Genomic DNA, 11,993 nt, shown 5'->3' with positions numbered 1-11,993 from the left:
ATCTCGATTTCACCCGGAACCATTCTGATGTCCAAATATAGGCTTCCAATATATCAATCTTTATGTCTCGACCATTTCGAGACTCCTCGTCATGTCCGTGATCATATCCAGGACTCCGAACTACCTTCGGTACATCAAAACACATAAACACATATTATCGATCGTCACCGAACTTTAAGCGTGCGTACCTTACGGGTTCGAGAACTATGTAGACATGACCGAGACTCGTCTCCGGTCAATAACCAATAGCAGAACCTAGATACTCATATTGGTTCCTACATATTCTACGAAGATCTTTATCGGTCAAACCACATAACAGCATACGTTGTTCCCTTTGTCATCGGTATGTTACTTGCCTAAGATTCGATCGTCGGTATCTCAATACCTAGTTCAATCTCATTACCGGAAAGTCTCTTTACTCGTTCCGTAATACATCATACCGTAACTAACTCATTAGTCACATTGCTTGCAAGGCTTATAGTGATGTGCATTACCGAGAGGGCCCAGAGATACCTCTCCAACAATCGGAGTGACAAATCCTAATCTCGATCTATGCCAACTCAACAAGTACCATCGGAGACACCTGTAGAGCACCTTTATAATCACCCAGTTACGTTGTGACGTTTGGTAGCACACAAAGTGTTCCTCCGGTATTCGGGAGTTGCATAATCTCATAGTCAGAGGAACATGTATAAGTCATGAAGAAAGCAGTAGCAACAAACTAAACGATCATTGTGCTAAGCTAACAGAATGGGTCAAGTCAATCACATCATTCTCTAATGATGTGATCCCGTTAATCAAATGACAACTCATGTCTAAGGCTAGGAAACTTAACCATCTTTGATTCAACGAGCTAGTCAAGTAGAGGCATACTAGTGACACTCTATTTGTCTATGTATTCACACATGTATTAAGTTTCTAGTTAATACAATTCTAGCATGAATAATAAACATTTATCATGATATAAGAAAATAAATAATAACTTTATTATTGCCTCTAGGGCATATTTCCTTCATCCTTATATACTCCCTCCGTTCCTAAATATAAGTATTTTTAGAGATCGCAATATAGACTATATACGAAGCAAAATGAGTGAATCTACACTCTAAAATACGTCTATATACATATGTATGTAGTCCATATTGAAATCTTTAAAAATAATTTTTTAAGGAATCTTTAAAGACTTATATTTAGGAACGGAGGAAGTAGAAGAGTAGAGCACTAACAATTGATTTTCTATACCCGTGAAGAAATTTACTACTTTCTTTATGCCTCCCCTCTCGCCCCATAACCCTTCAATTTTAGATTTACTACTTCCTCTGTGCCTCCTTCCCGCGCCCACAACCCTTGGTTCGGACTCTCGGGTTAAGGTGGCCCAAGATATCCTGCTACTAAAACTCATATTTGTTTATGTAAGATTTTTACTAAAACTCTATGTAAGCTTACCGTTGTTGGATTGAACTGGGTAAGTTTTTTTTGTAAAATCTGTGCAAATCATCCTACTTTCTATGCCCAAAATTGTTACACTTGCACTAATAATCTAGCTGAAACTAGTCGCACACAAGATTGTGAAAACGAGTCGCCAAGTCCTGTTACGTCCGCGTAACATTTTTCATGATTTTGTCATGGCAACTTTCTATTTTTTACCATGAGGGGAATACAACCCATGGCAAATACTCAAGTTAGCTCATAGCACGACTACTCTTTTTTCCCATGGCAATTTCTTTTTCCCATGGTAAATCCCCAAGTTAGCTCATAACAAATCCTTTAGACCTTGTTCAGTAGGCAGAGGACCAACCCCCTAGCAGATCCAATCCACCCAGGGATCGGGTGATCCCTACACCGTCACCCAATCCCTGCACGGATTAAGCCTCATATCTCCTAAATTCGTCCCTCAACAGATCATGTTCGGTTATCCCCTGAGCAGGCACAGAACGAGTTCGCTTTGGGCTGCGCCGCAAGCGAGAGTTCCCCTCAGGTCGCTCGGAGTTTCTTTCTGCGGGTGGGGAGACGATGATTTTTCCCCGTGCGTTCGCGAAGACCGGAGAGGTTTCAGTCGGGGAACGAACCCACTCCAGGCTTAACCGAATATGCATTAACAGATGGGCCGGGGTCACACCCAGGCGGGGGCGATCCCCATGGATCCACGGGGGTTGGGCCGCAAACCTCGGGGGGGAGGGAGTAAATGAACAAGGCCTTAGGGGGGGTTAGAAAAAAGTTTGGCAATAGTTACATGGCAAATTTAGGAATTTTTCATATATAGCACATGGCAATTTGTGTAAAATGAATGGACTGATCACATGACAATTTTAGGGGCTGTCTAGAATTTTTCATGGCAAATTTTTCATTCATTTTAGGGAATAAACATTTTTAGTTATTTTTTGTCATTTTTTGAACAGATTCCATGTCTCAACATTTTTCATCTCTAAAAATTTGCCATGTCTCAATATTTTCCATGACAAATCCTTTATATATTTATTTTGGAACTTAACATTTTTTGTTCTTATGGCAAGTCACACTATTTCTTAATCATGGCAAAAATAATGTAACATGTTTCCTTTCCAAGCCAACTTTTTGTCGCCGTGTCAAATTAAGTTTTGTGTTCTAACTTTTCAACATGTTGCCATGGCAAGTTCACACATACCACCAATGCAAATTTATATTTTCCATGGCAATTTTGTGTAAAATGGATGGACTCATCTCATGGCAATTTTTAGGTGTAAAATAAAATTTGGATGGACTAAAATTTTGTGTTCTCTAGTTTTTTTCCATGTGCAAAATAAAATTGTTGCCAAAATGATATGGTACCATAAAATCCTTTTTTGCCACGCAAAAATGTTCATTGCAATTTGTTTAGTTTTTCTACCCTAGCAATATTTAGGAAATTGCCAATTTTAAGTACTTCTTTGACCATGGCAAATTTTAGTAATTGACCATGGCAAATTTAGTTTATTTACAATGGCAAATTCTAAGTACTTTTTCAGTCATGGCAAATTCTAGTATTTGAGCATGACAATTTTAGTTTATTGACCATCGCACTTTTTCGACCATGGCAAATTTTAGTAATCGACCATGCCAAGTTTTAAGTACTTTTTGACCATGGCAAGTTTTAGTAATCAACCATGGCAAATTTTATGTACTTTTCGACCATGGCAAGTTTTAGTAATTGACCATGGTAAATTTAGTTTACTAACGATGGCAAATTTTATAAATTGGCCATGGAAAATTTTAAGCACTTTTTGGACCATGGCAAGTTTTAGTAATCGACCATGGCAAATTTAGTTTGCCGAGGATGGCAAATTTTATAAATTGGCCATGGAAAATTTTAAGCACTTTTTCGACCATAGAAAACTAAAGGACAATTCATGGTGCATGGCAAATGAAACTTTCTACATTGCCATGTCAACTTTTACTTTAGTTCTCCATTGCAATTTTTTACCTTCATTGCCATGGCAAATTTACTTTTAACTGCTTGGCAAATTTACTATTACATACTCCCTCCGTCCCAAATTAAGTGACTCGACTTCGCACTAACTTTAGTACAATGTTAGTATAAAGTTGAGTCACTTATTTTGGGACGGGGGGAGTACATGGCAAATTTTACTCTATTTTTCCATGTCAACTTTTTCCTTTATTTTTGCCATGGAAATTTTACCTTTAAATAGTTGGTAAATTTACTATTACAAAAATGGCAAATTTTACTCTATTTTATCATGTCAAAATTTTACTTTACTTTTAAATACATGGCAAGTTTACTTTAACATACATGGAAAAAATTACCATGGCACAATGAACCTTTATTTGGCATGGCAAAATTAACCTTTTGTTGGCATGGAAAAATTAACCTTTTGTTGCCATGGCAATTTTTATTTAACATACATGGCAATTTTTACTCTTTGTCACTCATGAAAAAATTACTTCTAGGGAGCATGGGAAGTTTTACTTTTATTTTGCCATGGCAACAATACTTTACATGCACGGCAATTTTTTAATCCACATTTTTGTCTCTTGATTTACATAGAAAAGATAGCATATAAATTTTCATTCCATATTTCTTGTCATCATGGTATAAATGCAAAATTGCCAAGAACATTTTTCTTCATGAATACACATTTTTTGTTGCCATCATGCACATAATATTTGCGACTATGTACAGATGTGATTGCCATGACTTTTTTCTTTTTGTACCTTTGGAAAAAAATTGAACAACGGCATTTTTTTGCTTCTAAAGAAAATTCTATTATTTTCACATGGCAAATTCATTTTGTTCACACTGCAAATTCTATTATTGTCGCATGGCACATTTGTAACATTTTCCTTTTTCTACAGTTTTTTCTTCATAACATGGCAAATTCATTTATGATGACATGCCAAATTCATTTAAGGTCACATTGAAAATCCATAACATTTTTCATTTTGGTTACCGAGGACGACGGGGGCCAAAAAGTGGATCAACAACTCAAGGTATTTTTTTTGTCCATTTTATGGTCACTTTGAAAATGGGTCAACAACAACTTTCCCCTCGCCTCCCGGGTCACACGCGTGTGCGGCTCTGGAGGCTCCCCCAACCCTAGAACAGCCAAGCCCTCAGACCGCCTCCTCCGGCCGCTGCCGCCGGCGGTGCCGGCCGCGCCCGGCTGCCGAAGGCGGCGGGTGCTGGCGGCACCCCCCCCCCTCCCCCGACGGATCCCCTTCGCGCGGAGCGGGACGTCTCTGGGACGGCCATGGTGGTGGGGTGGCCGGCGGCCCGATTCGCGACGATGGTCGTCGGCGCACGGCGGAGAGCGCGACGGAGAGGCGGATCCAGGAGAGCTACTGCAGAGTGGTGGAGGTTGGTGGTGCGCGGGCGCTGATGGTGGCGGCGGCGCGAGCTCAGCCATGGAGGCGGCAGCGCTGAGGAGGCCCAGCCAGGAAGGAGATCCTGCGGGCGGCTGGCTGCCTCCTCGTGAGGGGCTTGCGGTGGTGCTCTCGGAGGCGCGGGCGCTGGATTGTGGATGGAGGTGCGGGACGGATCTGAATCGTCTCAGATTCGATCTGGGTCTTTGGTGTTGTCTCCATCGCCTGGCAGTCCCTGGTGCGGGTGAAGGCCGACGTGGTGGAGTAGGTCCTTGCACGGCGTGGTAGGATGCGACGGCTCCTCATCTGGATTGTTGGTGGCGTGTTCTCTCGGCGGTGCTGGTGTTGGAGGATCACGACTGTGCAGCTTCGTTGGCAGTTTGCTGCGGTGATGGCGATGCAAGGATTCATGGACAGTGCCTCCCCAAACCTTGAGGTGTGGCGATGAGTGACATTACGGATGAAAATCCTGTCCGGTTCTGGCCGGGCCGGCGGCGATGGCACCTGTGGGTGTCGTTCCCCTCCCTGGAGGCGTCGCCGAGTGTGTCGCCATTTTCCTTGTCTTCTTGGTGTTGGTCGTTGTCTCCGGGCGAAAGCCTTGATTCGGTGTGGGATCGGCACGACGGCGGCGTCTTCGATGTCGCCTCTCTGTTGGGAGCATTGTGCCAGGAGACATGGTTTGGAGGTCCTATGTTGCGCTCCACCGGTGTTTGCCGCTACCCTAGTTCGTTCTTCTCCGGCGCAATGTACGGTCGTCGGTGGTGAATCCAAGACGGTGCCTTTCTCAGGTCGGATTGAGTCCTGCCATCCTCTTGCCACCTCCTTTAGGCATCAAGGGGGGATGGTGCGTTGACGAGGGAAGCTTGGCGAGAGCTGCTGTTCTTCGGAGGTGACTGACGTCGGTCGAGACGCGATGAGGTTTTCGAATTAGGGTAGGGACTTTTGCGTCGTAGTTGTGTTGTCGTTGATGGTTTTCCTTGGACTAGCCGGTTGTGGAGTGGGTGCTACGCTCGTTGTTCGCAGTGAGTGGTAGTCGTTTTGTACTTGCAATTCTCTTCTTCTATAAAGCTATGGTACGTAATTTGCGTACTCTCGAAAAAATGGGTCAACAACCATGGCAATTTTATACTGGACTTTTTTGTTTTGATGGCAACTAGTTCTTTTTCCATCTTTCGTTTTTATATTGTTTGGTTGTTGTTTTGGACATTTTTCTGTTTTTATACTTTTTTAATATATGGGAAGGGGGCCTGGCAAAATGGGCCGTCGGGCCTTTTCTATTGGTGCTGGTGAGGGTCGTTCGGGCTGGAAGGGGTCGTTGATCGAACGTTTTGGTTCGGGAGAACCTCCCTCCTTGAACGAATGAAGCGTTCAGTCTCGCGCTTTTCCGGATCGAAAGTTCAGTCATTATCAAGGTCATTCTTTATTCAACATTATTATCATCATCGCTGAAGGCAAGATGTTGAAGGATCCAAAAACCTAAGCTACTACTCCCTCCGTTCGGAATTACTTGTCGCAGAAATGGATGTATCTAGAACTAAATACATCCATTTCTGCGACAAGTAATTCCGAACGAAGGGAGTAGAAACCTAGAACCTAAAGCTCGCGTGGTCCGGCAACCCCAACCACCCCACCGTTGTAGCTAACCGTCATTGTCATTGGATTGGACCGAGTCGTAAAGTTTTCGTAGAATCCGGACGTACAAATAGCATAGCCTTTTTTAAAAAATACTAGTAAATATACCCATGCGTTGCAATGGGAGACAAAAAATTATGGCTCACCAAATAAGTATGACTCAATATCCCGATGTATGAGCATACTCTATTTTAACATAGTGGCTTATCATGTTGACATTTATTTATTTTTCTCACCCTAGCCGATGATGGTCGCGATGTCCACGTGATCACAATGCATTCCGCGGTAAATCCCAAGGCTATGAATTTGCCAGTGCATGCCACACTTATCATTACCTTGCGCAAGGGAAGGTTTAAAACTTAAAAAACAAATCTCATTGACCACGAACTACTCTCAACGCCAAGATATATAAAGACTTTCAAAGAACTAATCAAATCCTAAACATAAAATACTTTTGAATCAGTGAACAATTTTTCGAATCGACAATTTTGTTTTGAAATTTTTGATTTTCTCAAAAAAAATCATGAACATTAGTTTTGTTTACAATTTTTTTAGATGTATGAACCGGTTTCGAATTCATTAACATTTTTGACTCAATAAACATTTTTTGAATCGGCGAACTTTCTTAAAAAATTTGGGCAACAAATTTTAAAAAACAATTTTTTATTTTTATTTTTGTGAATGGACAATTTTTTCAGATTCCCGAATATATTTTGAATACACGATCATTTTTTCAAATCATGAACATGCTTTTATTTCCCGTCCATTTTTTCCAAATTGTGATTTTTTATAATTTTGTGAACAGTTTTGCAAAAACACCAACATTTTTTGAATATGCAAACTTTTTATGATTTTCTAAACATTTTTGAATTCACATATATTTTTATGATTTCTCAAACATTTTTTTTGAAAACTCGCAACTTCCAGAATATTAAAATTCAGAATTAATTTAAAAAGGAAATAAAAAAGAAAAGAAAATGAGAAAAGAAAAGACAAAAAAGCAAAATAAAAAAAACAGGGGAGTAAAGCCCTGCACATGGGCCGGCCCATGAACGCATACATGGATAGGCCATGCGTGAGAAAAGAAAGATAAAAATTGAACAAGCTGGGATTCGAACACCGGTCGCCCCGCTACCAGGAAGATCAGCCAACCACTCTGCTGGTCATCATTCTGTGATAAAATATTGTCGCGCCGCTATATGACGACGAAGGAGGCGGTAATTTTTGTCCGAAAACTTGAATCGTTTTCCCACTTATGGGTGGCATTGGTGGGTAATTTTACCAACTTAGAGAGTAATTTTAATGACGGACGACCAGAAACGATAGCTGCTTTATTAGTGTGGAACACATCCTACTTCTATGCCCAAAACTCGTTACACTTACACTAATAATCTAGCTGAAACGAGTCGCACACAAGATCGTGAAAACGAGTCACCAAGTCATGTTACGTCCGCATAGCATTTGCTAATTAAATTTGCAAGGATTAGGCTGAGCGGATCAGTAAAACAGATTTCCCTGGCCTTTGATCCTGAAGGGCGTCCCGAAGTTCTGGTACACCTTTATCTCGCCGCTCAAGGTCGCCGTGACCACCACCAAGCCCCACGCGTTGCCGCTGTCCGGGGCGTTGGTTCCGGTCTTGCTGGCGTGCCGCGACGACGGCGTGTCTAGCGGGCCCGAGTGCGGCGACGGCACGGCGGGGCTGCTCAGCTCGCCGCTCTTGCTCACGTCCGGCTTGGCGGCGTGGCTCGCCATGCTGCACACGTCGTCGTTGCACGACACGGCGCCCTGGTGCGACTTGGGGCTGCCGGGCAGGGACGGCGAGTGGGTCCACGGGATGGCGGCGGAGATGTCCTTGCAGTAGAAGTTCTCGTAGGAGCGGATGGTGCACCACGTCTTGGGCTTCATGCCGATGCCGATGGCCGCCGCGGCGGGCGCGCTCCGGGTGGTCCTCCAGATGTAGACGTGCGAGTCCTCGCTCGCGCACACCACGTACCGCCCGTCCGAGGTGTAGGCCGCCGCGATCTGGCTGCTCGTGTTCTTGAATCCTGCGTTGTTCACTTGTCATCTTCCTTCTCCGTTTTCTTTTTCTTTTCCTTTGTTCAATTCCTTCCTCGAAACAGGATTTGTTGGTCGGCTTGGTGGCCATTGTTAATTAGTACGTACTAGTAAGTGAAGTACAGTACCTCTGAACTTCTGGACCATGGTGACGCCGTCGAAGACGCGGATCTGCGAGTCGGCGGAGGTGACCAGCACTTCCGACGGGTTCCCCGGGGCATACTGGATGACGTCCAGGAGCGTCAACGTACGTTAGATAAGAGTCATGGTGAAATCAATCAGAATTGTGGTGCATACAACCTGGAATCCGGTGATCTTCTTGGCCTGCGACTTGCGCTTCTTGGACTGGACGTCGATCTGTGCCTCCGGGCTGATCTTGCAGTCTGTAACCGCGCCACGAGATTCTCTTGAGCAAACATGTGGTCGGTCAATACCTGCTGAATTTCGAGATGCAAAATGTACTACCTGCTGTCTTGTAGAACCGGCAGCTTCCTTGGTGCGAGCCGATGATAGCGCTCTTGGGTTGTTCGTGTCGACAACCAACGACGGCGTGTCAGAAACATGAATAAATAAGCGCCGGGGAAATGAAAAAAGCATTGCAGAGACCGAGCTTCACATAGCTCTTTATTTTTTTCAGTGAAAATACTATTTTCACACGTTGAAAAAATCTGAAAAAAAATCTATACATACATGTGTATTTGTATTATACACGTATGAAATTTCATGAACATATATGTTTTCATGTAGTGTATATGAAAAAGATAAATACATAGATTAATATAGGCTATATCTTTGTTGTTTTTATGTCAGATATTTATCTTTTTTGTGTAGCACGCAAATAACTGAATTACATGATGAAACTTTTTCCTACTTGACAAACATGCATATGTATTTGTATAAAAAAATTAATATTTTTTGAAACTTTTAAGTATATTTTGATATTCTTTTTGGCAAAACGGGCTCAATGGAGCCCGGCCTCTGCAACGCCGCACTCCCGGGGAAATGGCGAAATGTCAACGGCGCCGGGGCACACGTACCTGGCCGTCGGGGGAATAGGAAGCGGCGGTGACCATCTCTTTGACGTCGGTCCAGTCGACGACCTGCCGGTTGGGGATGCTCCACAGGCGCACCTTGGCGTCCAGCGAGCCGCTGATGAAGTACCGGTCATCCACCGGGTTGAACTGGATGCTCGTCACTGCACACCGTCGCTCCCTCCCTGTTATTATGAACAAGAAACCTACTCCTACTACGTAACCACGCTCACTGACCGTAGTCGCTGTGCGAGAACTTCTTGAGGCAGGCCTTGCTCGCCGTGTCCCACAGCCGCACCGTCTTGTCCATGGACGACGACAGCAACTGCGGCGACGACAAGCCGTACGTGTCAACGAGTGTTTATACTATACCATGCGTGACTATGTATGTACGGAGTATGTATGATGAGACGGGCAAGACCTGATCGGACTTGGACCAGGTGAGGTCCAGCACGTCGTCCTCGTGCCCCTCCAGGACGCACAGCGCCTGCTCGGCCAGCGCGAACACCTTGTCGGGGACCACGAGGTGCTCCGGGAGCGCGGTCTTGCCGCCCTTGGTCGTCGACTTCTTGGACAGCCCCGGCGCCTGCGACGATCCGTCCGGCCCGCCGGGCAGAGGGGGCAGGGACCCGTCCTGCGGCACGGAGCTCGGCGGCGCGCTGGTCTCCACCACCTCCCACACGCGCACCAGGCAGTCCTCGCCGGCGCTCGCCAGCCGCCGCCCGTCCGCGCTGAACTTGATGCTCCATATGGATCCCTCGTGCGCCTGGATCTCCTGTTACTTGCACATACACACCACACCCACACCCACACCGTGATTATTAACTATTAAGAGTTGCTTGCTTGCTTGCTTGCATGAGTTTCTCAGTGTACCAGCCGGCCGGGTACCTGGGACATGTACAATCCAGTGAGCTCCTTGCTCGACTTGCCATAGTTTTGAACCTTGAGCTTCTCCGTGGACGTCGAGGAGGAGGAAGGTGGAACGGCTGCACTGGCGGGGCCCGTACTGGGGGCTGCGCCTGTGGCCATGCCGGCGGGGACCGGCTTACCATTGTCTTGGATGAAGCCGATGGTGGTGGCGACTGACTTGATGTTCTTGAGCCATCCGCCCTTCTTCTTGGCCGCCGACTTGTCGCCCTTGGGCGGTGCCGCGGCTGCAGCCGGCGGCATGGGCTGGTGGTGCTGGCTCGGGCCGCGCCGCATTAGGTGCTTCATGATGGGGGTGTTGCCGATGAACTTCTCGATCTCCTCCAGACCATGCTGCACGCCGGTCTGGTTCTGGTCCTTGGGCGCAGCCATGACGGCGCCCTCCTTGATGTTGTCCTGTTTCTTGGTCTGGCCGCCGTCGTCCCCGTCGCCTTTGGTGCCCTTATCCGCGGGCGCTGATGCCGGCATGGTCACCTGGCCAGCGGGCATATCACGTGTCGCTTTAAACTTATCGATGAGTGAGCTGCTGCAGGGGTCGTGCGGGCTGAGCAAGGAGCGGGCACGACGCAGAGACGGCCTTCCGGAGCCGTCTCGCACGGCGAGGAAGCCGTCCGACCGGCGTCTCGTGATGGGTTTGGCCGGCGGCTGTTTGAGCATCTCGCGCGCCGCGGCCAGTCCCGACGGCGGCGCGCGAGCTGTCTCCGCGGCGGCAACGCTCGGAGTCGGGGCGTTGGCGGCGGGCGCGACGGGCAACGACGGTGGCATCTGCTGCATCCTCCTGGACACGCTCCGCGGCACGTCGATGAAGCGCTTCTTGGTGCTGTGGCGGCGCAGCGCGAGGTCCCGGCTGCTGACCATCCCCAGGCCCTGGTGCAGGCGGCGGCGGCGCTCCTGGATGGACATGGGCTCGTCGGACATCCACATGTCGTACTTGGACGCGTCCTCCATCTCCGGCTCCGGCTCCTGGTCCTCGTCCTCCAGCAGCATGGCCGACTGGGGCCGGCGGAAGCTCTGGAAGTTGTGGTCGCCCATGGCGGAGGAGAAGGAGGAACGGGCCTCTTCCTCGTCATCGTCGTCGTCGGAGGGGTGGTCGGTGTCGATGTGGATGCCAGACGGCACGCGGTCCAGGCAGTGGAAGAATGCCTCCTTTTCGCCGCCGGCGCCCCTCATCTCGACGTCGAGTTCTTGGCCGTGCCCGATGCGCGTGGCATAGCACCGTGGTTCGCGCGCGCGGAGAGAAGGGAGAGAGAGATGGAAGGGACGGAGAGGGTGGTGGTGGCGCTGCTTGTGCCAAGTTTAGGTTGGTGATTTGAGAGGCGGACGTGTATCAATGAGACCATGAGAGTGCTTTTCAGGTGAGTTTGGTTTGAAAGAGTCGCGACGTGCATGGGCAATGAGCAGCGTTAAGGATCCAAAGTGCTACTCCGATCCCAAACCAAACCTATAGATGTAGCAAGACATCTTTCTTTCCTTCTTTCTTTCTTTTTGCGGGGGAGGCATTGCTTTAGTTGA

General features: G+C 47.0%; 1 protein-coding gene across 1 annotated transcript; it reads right to left on the bottom strand.

Annotated features, from left to right (window-relative positions):
* Nucleotides 1-7,780: 7,780 nt before the first annotated feature.
* LOC119300797 (WD repeat-containing protein 44-like) lies at nt 7,781-11,853 on the bottom strand. The gene is made up of 8 exons (XM_037577684.1): nt 10,443-11,853; nt 9,976-10,329; nt 9,792-9,879; nt 9,561-9,718; nt 8,989-9,040; nt 8,824-8,906; nt 8,652-8,745; nt 7,781-8,513 (listed from the first exon to the last, which is right to left on the bottom strand). The coding sequence occupies exons 1-8, from the start codon at nt 11,649-11,651 to the stop codon at nt 7,966-7,968; spliced, it is 2,586 nt and encodes an 861-aa protein (XP_037433581.1). The 5' UTR covers nt 11,652-11,853; the 3' UTR covers nt 7,781-7,965.
* Nucleotides 11,854-11,993: the final 140 nt, after the last annotated feature.

This window comes from Triticum dicoccoides, chromosome 5A (assembly GCF_002162155.2).
Source record: "Triticum dicoccoides isolate Atlit2015 ecotype Zavitan chromosome 5A, WEW_v2.0, whole genome shotgun sequence".
Lineage (NCBI taxonomy): Eukaryota > Viridiplantae > Streptophyta > Magnoliopsida > Poales > Poaceae > Triticum > Triticum dicoccoides.
The sequence above is the reverse complement of the archived record's forward strand: the minus strand, read 5'-3'. Positions and strand labels throughout refer to the sequence as shown.

Excerpts from the sequence above, each read along its gene's own strand:
- LOC119300797 (XM_037577684.1), bottom strand. The coding sequence starts at position 11,651 with ATGAGGGGCGCCGGCGGCGAAAAGGAGGCATTCTTCCACTGCCTGGAC. Across the intron at positions 9,880-9,975 it reads CCTGGTCCAAGTCCGATCAG|TTGCTGTCGTCGTCCATGGA; the intron begins GTCTTGCCCGTC and ends TCGTCGCCGCAG. Across the intron at positions 8,907-8,988 it reads CCGGTTCTACAAGACAGCAG|ACTGCAAGATCAGCCCGGAG; the intron begins GTAGTACATTTT and ends GCGCGGTTACAG.